The 15858-nt window shown below is 36.6% G+C and overlaps 1 protein-coding gene across 1 annotated transcript; it reads right to left on the minus strand.

The window, feature by feature from the left end:
* Positions 1-423: 423 nt before the first annotated feature.
* LOC121420947 (ER membrane protein complex subunit 10-like) lies at positions 424-12390 on the minus strand. Its single transcript, XM_041615502.1, has 7 exons — positions 12264-12390; positions 7190-7271; positions 5891-6006; positions 5318-5422; positions 4059-4246; positions 3288-3384; positions 424-1826 (listed from the first exon to the last, which is right to left on the minus strand). Exons 1-7 carry the CDS (start codon positions 12369-12371, stop codon positions 1755-1757), a joined length of 768 nt encoding a protein of 255 aa, XP_041471436.1. The 5' UTR covers positions 12372-12390; the 3' UTR covers positions 424-1754.
* Positions 12391-15858: the final 3468 nt, after the last annotated feature.

Below are 15858 nucleotides of genomic sequence, written 5' to 3' on the forward strand. Positions count from 1 at the left end.
CCTCAAACATTCAAAATCTTCTTGTTATTTTCACTGTTTCTGTTCACTTTAAAGTGCATACATTCATAGTTTTTGCTGCTGTTGTTTGTTTGGAGGGGGTAAATATTCTTGGCTAGGACTAAAATAATCTTTATCTTATCTAAAAATATAAATAAATAGTTGAAATATGACTTTTTTGTAATCAGATAAACAGAGTGAAGAATGACATTTCTACATTAAAATTGTAGTTTTGTCTCATTTTCAAGATTACACAACACTTTTTATATTAATGTACAATTAAACAATTCTCTATTTAAAAAAATCCTGAATGTGAGAAAGAAGGCTAAACGTACATAAATATTCAATATAACAGAAATATGATGAACAGAAATACAATGCACTTCCGTCTTCCAATGATAGTGATGCACTGACACTACACTACAGATGCAAGCACATTTATTAACTCCCGTTGCCCCTCATATTTTGACAATATTTGTGAAAATGAATATATTACTAAGTGACTCCAGTGACTTAGAAGTTCATACATTACAATTGAATACTGGTGAAAACTAACTGATTCATAGTCCATCCAAAACTGCAAATATTACACAAAAATTATATTTTATTGTAGAATAAAAGGGGGTTGAAATAATTTTGCATGCAACTAGACCATTCTTAAAACACCAATATTAGCACTGTAATTTTTACCATAGGAGGGAATTTCGGGAGATTTTTTTTCAATTTAGTGGAGCGGGGGACAAGACAACCATCTCTTTTAGGCTCCTGTAATATCTCGGGGAAGAAATGCCTTTCCCTGTCATAGTCATACAAAAGTGGACACCAAGCTCATTCAAGGACTTCAAAGTGTCCACACACTAAACAATGCCTCAAATATTTAATTACAATCATTATCATCATCATCATCATCACCATTATCATTACATGTATCATCATCACCATCATCATCATCATCATCAACAACAACAAGACATACTGACCCCATGACCATGCAGAGTGGGGTCAACAGGGGTCATTGACACAAAGCTTAGCAATGATCATAGAACAATTTATGATTGATCACAATGACCATATTGCATAATCACTCATAAAATTCAATAGTATGATTAACTGCTAAGCTATGTGTTGTGGAACCCATGTCTAAAACAGGTTTAACTGATCAAGTTGGTAGATTGCAGTGTGGAAACTTAATATCAGATCATGGTTTACATTAGAGCCCGGTGCACACTACACAATTCGTTGCGATCCAATTTTCAACAAAAATTGTAGTAGTATTCAATATAAACATTTGAACCGGTAAATATTGACCAAATAATGCTATGAATAATGAAATAAGAAATTCTAGTCTTTTCAAGCATCCCAGAAGGAATAATTACACTTTATTACTCTTAGAAACTTAAAGTATTAAGCACTGTAAATGTAACTATTATAATTATTATAAAAGTGCAAATTCAAGTCCAAATCATAATGACCTAGAAGTCAATTTGGACTTTATTCTGACCACAAGTCTTGCAGCAAAGTGGAATCTTGATTTTAGTATTCTTAGCAATATGCCAAACTTCATTTAAATATTACCTCTCTGCACTTTTTGCAGTTAATGTGAAATGCGATTTGTTTAAAATTTGCATCTTATCAGAACGTGTAGTGTGCGCAAGGCGTACATGTAACTTCCCATGTTCAGGCCAAGGCATGATGCCTAGCACCAAATGGCATAAATCCCAGGCTAATCTTAATCCTAATCTTAGGCTAATCTTGCCTTATCCTCTCTGTTGCTGTTCTCCTCCGCTTGATACCAAGACAAATAGAACCACCGGAACAATGTACATCCACTGTAAGTAAATAAAAAGAAAATAACAAATTAGCCGATTTGCCGACTCTTGCAAACATTTATTCACCTTTAGACAGGGATGGATACATGGTGTTTTGATAGGAGGCATGATCAAATGACTAAATTTGATTTAAAGTTACACAACCATTATTTGTTTCTGTATATGGTAACTCCTGTAGGAACTCGGCTGGACAGCTTTCTGCTGGTATACGTATACAATTACATAGGAAACAGTTTGGCCCAAATTCACAAAGGTGGTTTTTAAAACCATCGGTTGAGACCATGGTTCATGTATTTTCCTGTATAAATTATGCTTATTTATCGCGTATATTAAAAAATGTAAAATGCTGATGTGCATTTTTGTCACAGTGCGCCAATTTGACACCTGTTGCCATGTTAAGCCATTTCATTCATGAGTCCACTGTTTGAACAGTTTTAAAAACCACGATGTGAATTCGGGACTTTGTGTCTTAAGTTATCAGACATCGTGGCTTACCAGAAATTACTCTCTGGTCTTTTTTTTATCTAAGTGTAGACAATGGTAGAGCAAGGATTCAAACTCAAAAACCTCAGAATTAAACTGATACTGTAACCACTAGACCATGCAATCCCTTCTTATTCCCCTTTCTCTTCCCCTTTTCTTCTTTTTTTCACTATCTGAATAATCAAAGAAGTTGGTTCCCCCTCCCCCTTCCCCCGGTAGAGCTGGTTTTACTGCCATTACCGTAAAGGTAAAGTCCACCAAAACATCCTGTTCAGAGGGGGCAGAAGATCAGGCTAGGACAAAGTGGAGGGGCACATTTTATCTGCCAAACAATGGGTGCACCTCCACTTTCATTGTATGAGCCTGATGTTCCGCCGCCTCTGATCCCGTTGATTTCAATTTTGAACATAGAAAGATCAAACAAGCTTAAAATTGTGGAAAATGATTTTAATCAAAATACGACGTACAGAGTTGCCGATTCTTACGGAATATTAGTGAGATGTGTTCAAATGTAAATTCAGTGTTTACATGTACTTCCCGATTTAATGACTGAGCAAAACACTTTTGTTGACATGTTTTGTCTCGAAAGAAAACATTTGGTTCAGCCGTTTGGTTATTCACATTGTAATTTCTTATCTGATCAATATTCTATAATGGTTGGCATCTCTGTGTACATGTAAAACAAGCAGGTACTGACTTTTGAATTTTGGTTTACGGTATATTAATAAAACTGCCGTGTGCACAACAGATGATAAGCAAATGAGAGAGTCAATGATATCACACTCATTGTTTCTTTTGTATCTCATTCATGAAATATCAGACTTTCCATTTCAATTTCTTAAAGATTTGATGAAACATCTTTTCACTAAACCACAAATTGAAATAGTGCTGATATTTCATGTTCCAAGAGAAAGCAAGTTCTACACCATTGAAGCAACAAATTCAAATATCATAAAATATGAATGTAAATCTACTCACATATTTTGCCAAGAACGATCTATTATCTGGTCCTTTTCCTTTCTCCTTCATCATTCGTTCATCTTCTAATTTCCTCACATATGCTTGTGTATCAGGGCTAGACAAAAGATACAAATAATAAAAGAAATTAAATTTCATATTCATACTACAAAATTAAATATAAAATACAAATTATGGTTATGATTTCAAAACATGTTCATACAGAATCAAATAAAATGACCCCAAATTGTCTAAGTATAAATAAATATATATTTGAAAAAGGATTCTGAAATAAATTGATTGCTGAAAAATTGGCAAAACAAGCTTGACGTATATTGGAGCCATTTGTCGGATGTCTTTCCAATCAATAATGATACACTGTCCCACATGTGCATATCTGTGTTGGTGATCTTCAGGGTATTGTTTTTCAGCTTAGATTTTATGATTTTAAAAAATTCAATTTGCGAAACTCTAAAAGACATAGATCTATTGTGATATAATGAAAATTATCCTTCATTTACAGACTTTCTTATTAAATCAGTGTTTACTACAACTACTCCCATTTATTTAAATAAGAGAAAAACGTGGTAAATTACATAATCCACGTTATATAGCATTTTTTAACTTCTGCTATTATAATAGTACCATGAATACAACAATAAGCAGTTGTTGGAGATGCATAATACCATATAAATAGAAACTGGTATGAAATGTAATAATAAGCATTAAGACAAAACTTAATTCATTCTATACCACAAATTGTCTTTAAAAGATCAGAAGTGTTTTACTTACCTTGGACCAGCTGTCGTGACTGAAAGCGACACACTTGTATTGAAGTAATCTAAGGATGATAATGATTCGCTTGAGGAGTCCCGGTCACATGACCCGTACATTGGCACTAGTGATACCCCGAGAACATTTCCTGATTGGTCAACGCTGACGGTGATGTTGTCTGATAATCGAGACTGTAAAAGTGCACACTGTAAAAATGAAAGGAAAGAAAATAATCAGGATTATCAATAATATTATAATTCTGCTTTCATAAAACGTTTACTGGAACAACATCTCTTAGTGCCTTGTGATTACATCATTATCCCGGTGGTTCTTTCATAATTTTTTTTAGCTGTTCATTAAGAGCAACTTTAAGAACGACAGGAGAACCTTTCTTTGGAGTTCAATAATCACAAATGAACATTTAATGGAATATCGCTTACTACAAGAAAGGAATAACAGTCATTCTTAAAAGTCACTCTTAACTTACAAAAAAGCTCTATGAAACTGCCCGTTTGCTTTACATAAGGCGTACATGCACAATCTCCACTCCCTGGGGATCAAGTATTCCTATAATGAGCAGCCACGTTGCTCTAATTGCTTAGCCAACAGCATGCATTTGTATCCTACCAGGTACCCATCTAACTCCCGGGTGGAGAGTGGCCACAGTTGCATTGAATTTGATGCCTTGCTTAAGATGCTAGTGCCTCACTGGGAATTGAACACATGACCCTCTGTCTACAAGGCGAGAGTCAGAACCACTACACCATGACACTTACGTAGTGATACTCGATCATCATATTAGTTTAGCACTAGATAAGTGCACTGAACTGCCAATATAAAAGCAAGATCTTAGCACAAGTACAGCCATTGCTACTGATTACCTTCACAATACTTGAAATGAATGTTCAGTTATACTACTAAAAATAATATACACAAAGTGGTATAGCTCAGTTTTCATATGTCGAATATATTCAGCTGCCCTGGCCGAGAGCTCTGTTTACCAGTACATAATTCTAAGAAAGTATTTTCTCAACTGAACAGATATGTTTTAATTCAGATTTAAAGATATTTAGCAACGGAGAGCATCATTTCTCAATTGGAAGGCTGTTCCCACATGTACATGTAGTTTGGGGAGGGAGGTCAAGTTCATGACTGCAAATGTTGACTTAAGAGGATCTTGAAAAATCTTCAACAACAGTTCATCTTTGGAACTGTGTTAGCTTTGACAGAAGAAATAGAAAAAAATAAATGTTTATTTGAACTAGAGATGCCCTTACCGCTCTTGTGAAAGTAGAGACGAACTGTAGTGAGCTATCATCAGGGTTTGCCTCAAGACTGGTTGGCACTCGTATCCTATAGATGCCATCGTGTTTGGCTAAATCCTGCCAAGAGATAAATTTGGAATTGAATAAGAGGTTACAGGCAACTTTGGACAAGGTTTGAACAGTGAATGCGGATTTCCAGGCTCTTTTTTCCCCCAGGTTCTTTAAAGCATTTCAGGTAGGGGTGAAATCACACCGTGCCGCTCCCCCCTGTAATTTTTTTTCTGTTATCATTTTCCTTTTCCTTCTCTTCCCTCTAAACATCCTCCTCTTCATCCTCATTCTCTCCTTCTCATTGCTACCATCATTATTATCATTTGACACTCCCTACTCTATCTTCTTTTCACCTTCTCATTTCCATTCCTTTTCATCTCTTTCGAATTAATAAAATGATTTTGAAATCATCAGTTTTCTTATTTTCCTTTTCAATAAACAGAATAGCGATGATTGTCATTGTCATTGATAATAATCAATGTTCATTATTTCCCAAGCGTAAGACAAAAAAATGCTTTAACATTATCATGTTACCTTTAATTTCCTTTTTTCTCCAGCAGTCAGTGCAGCTGTCTGTACAAACATTCCTTGACTCTCTCTGTTAGATTTGAAGCTTAATGTTCCTCTGCTCCCAAACTTGGGTGACATTCCTAAAGAACAAAAGAAAGATTGGGGATTTTTAATTTCAATTTCTTTCAATTTCTCATATTTTGCCCCAGCAGTTAAGTCATCAGTCAGTAAAAACATTCCTTGCTAGATTTAAAACCTAGTGTTCCTCTGTTCCCAAACTTTGATAACATTCCCAAATGTAGTAAGGACATAGAAATAAAGATCTTAAATCCCAAGTTCTGTTTCAATTTCCCTATTTTGATTTTGAACTTTAAATATTACACATTTTTAGGTGTAATACAGTGCAACTTGATTTTTTAAAAGAATTCTTACAGGGTTCGCCGATTCTGCGAGATTCAAACCTGTACCAATTGAAGCATCTATGGCACTGATAAATTTATTGCACCATACCAGACAAACTGATCGTGGGGACAAAACTTACACTATATACTGCCTATTTTGTATGGATATGAATATTCATGAGATGTACTAGGCTTGGCTCTGCATTGCAAATTATCAATGGAAGCTGGAGTATTTGAGAACAAATCAGGAAATCTCAGACAAAATAATGAGAGAACGAAAGAAACATTATGGCCCGAATTCACAAAGGTGATTTTGAAAACCCACGGTTGAGTCCATGGTTTATGCAGATTTCCTGTATGGGCTATTTTACCGCCTATATTAAAAAATCTCCAATGCTGATGCGCGCTTTTGTCACAGTGTGCCAATTTGACGCCTGTTGTCATGGTTATCCATGCTATTTTATTCATGAGTCCACTGCTTGAATAGTGGACTCATTACTCAAAACAGTGGACTCATGAATAAAATAGCGTATAACCATGGTAACAGGCGTCAAATTGGCACACTGTGATAAAAGCGTGCATCAGCATTGGAGATTTTTTATACACGCTCCCGATACGCACTAAATTAAGTGTAATTTATACAGGAAATCTACGATGTACATAAGCCGTGAACTCAACCGAGGGTTTTCAAAACCACCTTTGTGAATTCCGGCCTCAGAGACCCATGACTCAGGATCTTTTTAATGAAAAGGGGACCCACATCTAAGGATCTTTCTTGAAAAAGTCATCCTTCCAAACAGCATATCCCTGTATACCCAATATACGTAAGTATTTAAACGAAGTAAGTACCCCCCCCCCGGAAATATAACACACCATAATTGTCCCCACCAAGGGTTCAGCAGATTATCTTCACCGCACATACCTTGATCAAAAGAATGCTCGATCACAAGAACGTAAGTTGATAACCCTTCTGGATCATGGATGGGGAGCTTGGGTTCAGCAACCTGCATTGGAAAAACAAAATCATTGTAATGGAGCATTGCATAAAACAATGTAATCAATTGCAAGTCAATCTTGGGTCACAAAATCGATCATAAGTCTTGCAATTGATTTCAAATATAGATCAAAAGCTTCAGTCTCTGTACACTGCCAAATGGTTGTTCTGCCGATCCTTGGCTTCACTCACCATAAAACAAATGTCTCAAAATTTGAAACTTGATTATAAATAAATTCTATTATTTGCTAAATGATTTTTAACTATAAATTTCTTTTCAAAACGGCATTTTATAACATCGATTATCGAAGGTACGTCAAAGCGAAGCGGTTCAAGGTGAAGCCTATTGTATTTGCGTTGTTTACAAATGGATCGAGGGATCTACACATGATCGGTCTGGTAAGAAACCTCTAATTTTTACTATCAAAACTTTTTACATCTTCATACGCAGTAGGCGTATGAAGGTTAATAGATGAATAAAATAGATACTAACCGATTTCACTCTCTAAATATGGATTTCCTAGGGAAATCCATCCGGGTGTATAGGTAATCGCTTATGCATGTACGGAAAGGGTTTCAAGGCTTCATGATGAAGAAGTATGATGGGGGGGGGACTAAAGCTAACACATTTATTGTGCCACCTAAAAATATTCCACAAATCAGTAGAATATTTTCTCAAACTCTTAAAATAGTTTTGATATTTTCTGAGCCATCAGATATAATATAAATATTTATGCAGTTTGACCTGTGACCAACAGTAGAGGCGCACGGCCAATATTGGAGACTGTCTCCAATGTGGGAGATTATCTCCAATATCAGAGACTTTTGTAAAGAATTTGGGTATCCAAGTTTAGAGACAGTCTCCAGTTTTGGAGACCAATTTCCTTTGTTTACATTTGCTGCAAAAGGATTACCTTGGCGGCAAATAAAAATGTGAAAAGCAGATTCCTCATGAAAAATTACCCCTTTTCACCGTCTACTTTAAAAATTCACCGTCTACTTTTGTTTTGATAAGGATTTTTGTTGTCAATTGCACACAAAACAAATGGGCTTCTGACCTCAGTGAGACAAAATTTTGGGTGGAAAAAATCATGCTTTTGTCCTTTTGCAAAGCAAGTCTCCAATGTGAGAGATTGTCTCCCCTATTGGAGAGTCTCCCATATTGGCCCGCGCCTCTACTGACCAAGCGCGTGTGATGTTTTGAAATCGGCCATGAATAATACGTGAGGAAATAGATACTGGCCCAAAATCACCAATTTAGAGGATAAGAAGAGGATGGACATGGAGTGAAATATGGGTGAAGATTATGAAATTAAGCTATTTTACTTTCTGGTTATATTTTTTCTATAATTTTTACAATAAATAACATTTCCATCCCACCTTTGTCACTTGGAATATCCAACGAGTTCACCGTCCCGAAGTTCGGGTAGGTGTAGACCAAAAGCTTCAGTCTCTGTATTTAGGTTGTTCCGCTGAACTATGTTGGCTCCACTCACCATACATAGACGTATAGTGAACTAGCGTTTTATAGATCGCGATTTAAAACTGTTTTTTGAGCGAAATTTACAGTTTAATTATCAGGGAAATATAAATAACTTAAGTAATTGCATACCTTGGACCGGAGTTATTAAAAAAAATCCACTGGATGATTGAGAAATCTGTCATCTAAGACATTTTCTCCCGACCTTAATTTGGATCGATGAGCTGTGCTTTTCCCAACTAAACATCGGTAAAGTATAATTTTCATGCATTTTCATCTATATCGTTTAAAGTATTTTAAAATTGAATAATGAAATATTTTTAATTTGTAGTTTACATATCCTTAGATTGTAACCTCGATGTGTTATATAACCCCAAACTTTGGACTCTGGTCGGACAAAAGTGCTGGTGTTATAACAAATCGGAGCCCACACAGACACTTTATTGTCGGTGAATGGGGATTACAGTAAAATGTCAGAAATTGTTGAATAAATCCCCAGAAACAACGGTTATTCCTGTCTAGGGTAGGTGGAGTGTAGTGTAGCGGTAGTGAAGCTTGAAGCGAAGTGGAGCCTGCACGAACTTCGCTCGAGGAAGAAGAAAATGCTGAAAATTGACCTGATTTCATTCTCCTTCTTTGCAGCCATTAGGGATTTTTAAAAATAAAGTTTTACATTTCGGTCACCGTCACTCATCTGAAGCCTATGTATTTCTATTCAAATTCACAAAGAAAATTGTGATATTTTCTTGAATTGAAATAACAAAAATAACTTTTTTTCTCCAGACAAGCAAGGCAGACACCATGGACACCCTGTCCCTGGGCCTAGCCTGGGGCGTTGTGGGGAGTGAAACCTATAGCAAGGCTCCACATTAACTTTTTTTGGTGGTGGCCCGTTCGGGCCACCAAAACCTTCAAATAATTTTTTTGGTGGCCCACTAATAAGGTTTGGTGGCCCGAAAAATATAAAGAAAAACATTAATTAAAAATGAATAAAACAAACTGAAATATTCTGCAATCACTAACACGTACCACTATTCTTTGTACATCTTGTATGTAAATCGTGCTTGCTGTTATTTTACTTTGCTTATTTTGTGGTAATATATATATTGTTCTATCATTGTAAATATGAAATGATTGAAAGAGAATAAAAGAATTGTATTGTTCCCAGGTTGTGTAGATTTTTAATCTCCGTATAGACACATGTACTCATAATGGTAAAGTAAATAAATAGTGCATATATCAAACTCAGATAGATTTACAAAACAATGATTTTTCCTTTCTTCCTTTTTGATTGTAAAACCTAGATTATGCAGGCCCCAAATCCAGTTTATTTTCTCTTTTCCAGCATATTATAGCAGGAGAAAATCACATGCTGCAGAATTAGAACAATGTGTAAAAGGGGGAAATAAACAAAAATAATTTTTAGAATAGTATATTGAAAAAAGAAAACAAAAATTGTAAAAATGAATACGGTAAGTGAAATAAAACATAAGAAAAAATGAAAGAAAAAAACAAAGAACAGGTCATAAAAAAAATTTGAGAAAAAACAAAAGAAAATTTAAGAAAAATAAATAAAACAAAATTATCAAAAAATGGGGAAAATTATTATTATTCAGTAGAAACATGTTCTTTAATCAGGCATTTTCAATGGGAAGGGGTATAAATGGTTTAATCACTGAAAAAAAATGAAAGAAAAAAATAAAATGGCAAAAGTTATCTGGAAAAAACAGTGAGAAAATTCCTTCCCTATATTTGACAAAATGATGGAAAAAATCACATGTCATATCAATGAAATGCCTCCCCAAAGTATTTACTTCCTTTAGAGTGGTTTAAGAAGTCATTTGTAAACAAGAAAGAGCGGCCTGTTTATTTTTGGCTCAAAAAGACACAGCTTCGAAATAAACCAAATATCAACATACATACAAATGCACATATGGGACTGTGATGTACTCACCTATGTGTTTTATGTGTATTAATGCATTTGGAAATCGGTCTTTTGGAGTCAAAAGAGAGGTCATAATTCCTCCTTTTTTTTAACCAGGTTTCAGTAATATGGACTGTAGAAGGGCATTTCATTGGTGTAAAATGTGACTTTGACGTAGATTTCCAAAGTTCTGGGGAAGATTTCTTAGCAGTAACATTTCGTATCGCAGCTCCCTGGGTCTGAATAGTCTGCTCGTGCACAGCTAGCTAGCTGCATTGGTTTCATGCATGCAAAGCTCAGCCAGACAGCCGGCGCGGCCGGCTGAATAATAGTTACTGTATGCTAGCGGTAGGCCTACATACTGTCATGACTATGCAATCTTTGTGTGTGTGTATTTGTGTGTAGATTAACAAAAAAGGCGCATGACGAATTGGCCTGCAATTTTAACTGTAGAAGGTTGATAAATGCATGCAAAATCGGGAGAAAAATTGCGCTACTTTGAAAATTATTGGTTGCCCGATTCGGGCCACCAAAACTTAACATTTTTTCAATAATGGTTGCCCGAGATGAATTTTTGGTGGCCCCGGGCCACCGCTAATGTCGAGCCTTGGTTATATACTGTACGTAGCTCACTCCCCACTAACGCCTGGAATCACCGTACATGCCTTTGCGTATCGGACAGGATTACCCATGGTGAACCTAGACCTAAATCACCAATTTTAGTTATAGTTTTTCGCCCAAAGTTATGTACATGGGCAAGTTTTATGTTTACCCCCATTTAAATATATTTTTCTTAATTTTCATTAAGTAAATAGTCGTAAAATTGAAAGAAGTTAAGAGCTAGAGCGTTCACTTACCCCGTCTGTTTATGCCGCCATTTTGATTTCTTTTGTTATGATACCTAGATACACACGCGGTAACACGCGTGCAGAGCTGCAACTTAGATTTAAAAAATACTTGCATTTGTTAATAAAAATCCCGATTTGTAAAATATTTGTTTCGGTTGATAAATATCATGACATAATTTATATGATATTTATCGATAAAAAAAAATATTTTGCGATTCCTTGTATTTATGGGGGTAAACATAAAACTTGCCCATGTACATAACTTTGGGCGAAAAACTATAACTAAAATTGGTGATTTAGGTCTAGGTTCACCATGGGTAATCCTGTCCGATACGCAAAGGCATGTACGGTGATTCCAGGCGTTAGTGGGGAGTGAGCTACGTACAGTATATAACTTTCACTCCCCACAACGCCCCAGGCTACCTGGGCCGGGTGAAGTCCCTAGACCTAGTTACAGTACTGACACACACAAGAGAAGAGAGGTGACTTATTTCAGGATAAGGCCGTAAAATATCACATGAAATATTGGCGCATTTTCAACTCATTCAGGCCCACTGTGCAACGCCGCGAGGTCGACTGGCGGCATCATGCCTGGCCCATGGCCAGGGGAGGAGTAGGCGCCGCTGCGCTCGCCCTCGGTCGACATGGTCGATTGCGAAGTTCTTCATAATTAATTTGAACGTGTTTCTAGTTATCAAATTATCATTAAAATCGTCAATATTCAATCCAAAATAAACGTTTGATATTTACCTTCCGATTTCCATTGCATATTGAAACAAAAGATGCAATCAAAAGACAAAATTGTAAAATATACATGGTGATTGCAGGAGAGATTCTGAGAGTCATGGGGGCTGCCATCTTGAAGATACCACTCTTAAATTGACGTACCGTAGATGGCGTCAACAGCAACGAACGTAGAGGGCAGCAACACACAAGCGTGTTGCTCTAAGGAAGGTCAACTCCGCTCGAATTTTGTGACCACTCTAAAAAATAAGGGGGACTTTTCGGAAATTTGTCGAGTTGATTTTTTTTCATTTGTTAATTTCAAATATTTTTTAATGAACAATTATTAGATCGGTTATTCTGGGTAGAAATATTAAAAATATTAATTTTAATTTTAAAGAAATTATTTAGCTTAAATAATCATGATTTTGACATTTTTTCTCATTTTGGAATATTAAGTCTATGACGAGGATCCCTCTTATCTCTTATTTTCCTCTGCTGAATTTCGCTGCACCACTAATAAATGCATAGACAACCACCGTAATAATCGAGGTCATTTTTCTGGCCTGGGTGCGCCGAGTCTGGGCCGGTCGCGTAGCTAACTAGTGACGTTGATGATGCGCTGGGGCTTCAGTCGACTCGTCATAGATCTTCTAGCAACATAGACAATGACATCTAATTTGCCTGGTCTGATTTGAAGTGCAATTGCTTCAGGGCTGATGTTTATCAACGATGATTGTTCAAGGTCAGATTTCAAATTTTAAATTGCATTTGACTTTTAAGTCTATAAATCTTAATACAAGAAGCTGCATCCCCGAAATCCGGGTCTAATTTCAACTTCGAGTCCGAGACTATGGACGGCGAAAAAAAAACCATGCATCGGATGCATTGCATTGGCTGCGCGCTGCAGCTGAGCTGCACAGCCATGCAGGCGCTGCGTCGCGTCGAAGGTCGATAATCATTGAGCAACCAAACTTCCAAAGCCAAATTGAAGCTTGAATAAACGGCCACCTATTCACATTTTCCCTGGTTTTCTTCAATAATTTCTAAGAAAATCAGCCAATTGAGGGAAATTGATTGCAATGTTACATCGTTTGCAGAGTGCCATCATCGACATTCGTTTTGCGTTAGAAACCTTAGTTATAGATCTAGGCCTAGACTAGAAATGGGGGCTAGATAGATTAGACCATCTTAATTTCTGATTTTGGGTAGAAAGTAGACTTGATAGACAGCATCTATATCTTAATTTGACCATTGATTCTGTGCAATCAATGTTTAAATACTTTTACATAATTTGTTTGCCATATTGCAATTGGTAAATTTTCATGGGCCTGCATGGCCTGGGCTTGGCTGGCAGAACGCGGTTTTTTTGGGGATAAATTTCGAAAGTGAAAGAGCAAAGTGACTGAGCTCGTCGTGATTTTATTTTTATGCATTTTCTGACTGAATTTTAAAGATTTCATGCCTAACGCTAATGCCTAACGGTAACTTGTCAACCATATAATCTTCTAGTTCTAGATCTAGACTTTACCCTGTATGTAGGCATTTAACGGACTAAAAAATCATAACCTCCTAGCGGCTAGCCCATGCAGACTGGCCTTAATTGAACCAAACTTAGCTTGCATGGACCAACCCTCAAATGGTCTAGATTTAGGCGTCCTATACTATAAAGACAATGTGGAATTCGTCTGTTTTGAGTTGATTATTATTTTAGTATTTTTTTTATTGTTGCATAGACTCATACCAACTCATACCAACAAGACGTGCTAGATCTATATATATTCTAGATCTACTTAGATATCCAGTGTGGAACAACATCTTCAACAAACAGATCGAGACTGGTCAAAGCATTTGTCTACAGTCTAGTTAGACAAATAAAGTTTTCTAGATCTTTAGACTTGGGTCTATCGATCAACTAGACAGGAATAACCATCGTTTCTGGGGATTTATTCAACAATTTCTGACATTTTACTTTAATCTCCATCGGTGAGTGAGCCAGCGCAGTTCAGCAGAGCAACCAAAATACAGAGACTGAAGCTTTTGGTCTATCGATCAACATGATCAAGATCTATGTTAGATGTAGACTTCACTTATTACTGATTGGAATGTATTTCTAAGTAAATTTATAAGTTTTGGGGAAAATGGTGAAAAGAAATGATAACATACTACTGATAGATACGTGAATTATTTTTTTTAATACCCATTGGCATTGCTGCCTGCTCTAATAAATAAATAAATAAATGAGTCACGGCCTATATGGACTGCAGATAAATGCTGATCGACGCCTAGGCAGAACAAGTACCAGTGCTAGACTAGGGGGTTGAAATCTAAGCAGACGACGGAGCATAATGTAGCTTAAGCATAGAATGATGATGGGTTCAGCGAAGAGCCCAGAGAAAATAAGGGGGACATAATCAATCCCGAAATGCTTTGCGAGTGGTCACAAAATCGTCTCGGCGCAAATCAACTAATTCAGCCGTCTGGTGAAATCGCTGATAACAACAATCACCGATTTGGTAATGATTTTAGTTTCCTGAAACTTGAATTTGTAAAGTTTTAAATATCAAAGTATGTTTTCATATTTATGTATATCCCTCAACATTTTTTTTAATGTTATCTTTGATATCGTTGTAGTCATATTCTTTCATATTCGTTTCTTGATCACTACTAATTTGTTGTTGTATTTGATCGGCATTTGATTTCGTTGTCATGAACAATAAAATATGCGCGCAGCTCAGTTGCATGCGCGTATTGAGTTGACCTTCCTTAGAGCAACACGCTTGTGTGTTGCTGCCCTCTACGTTCGTTGGGCCTAATGTTACATCAACAGTTTGTTTCCTATATATTCTTGTGCTGTAATAATTTATGATTGTTGGCATTATGACGGGAGGACGAGACAGATTGACAAACGAAAAGATCGAGTGATAAGTCGACAAAATAAACAGTCGAGACTGATCTATTCAGGCTGAAGATAAATCAGCCCATCTCCTTAATCCGTTTTCTGCACTGGGTCGCAGAGTCGCAGAACCGGGGGACACCCCACACACTTTTTGCAAAAGTTAAACATGTACAGAACACTCAGAACTTAATTGACCCCCCCCCCAAAAAAAAAAGTTTCACGACCAAGAACAAAGGAGAAAAGAGAGAAATATTAGGCCTAGATCATTTTCCAGCTATCATGTCAATATTATTATATCTTTACTTTAATAGGTCAAAATTTTTGTTCCCTCGCTTCGCTCCATGCACGGCACCCATTTCAGAACTTTAGCTTCCACCCCCAGGGGGGGGGGGCACTTACATTGGTGAGTGGATACCATGCGCGACCAAAAAACACGTAAAAAGGATGTCTTTTTCACGATAGGGCACGTTACGTACGTAACGTGATAAGGGTGTCAAAAACACAAAAATAATGAAAAAAGGGTATCTATTTCGTTAGGAAAATTACGAGTTTAGGGTCGAATTTGCGGGGATGATAAAACAAAATTAAAATGTTTTATAAAGGATGTCCTTTTTGCCCCAACACTTCATGTTTAGAGTCCGATTTGCGCGAGGTGTACGGTGGGGTCGTATACTAAACCAAATAAGGTAAAGCCGACGACCGATTGGACCGAAGGACCCGTAA

This window comes from Lytechinus variegatus, chromosome 9 (genome assembly GCF_018143015.1).
Source record: "Lytechinus variegatus isolate NC3 chromosome 9, Lvar_3.0, whole genome shotgun sequence".
Classification (NCBI taxonomy): domain Eukaryota; kingdom Metazoa; phylum Echinodermata; class Echinoidea; order Temnopleuroida; family Toxopneustidae; genus Lytechinus; species Lytechinus variegatus.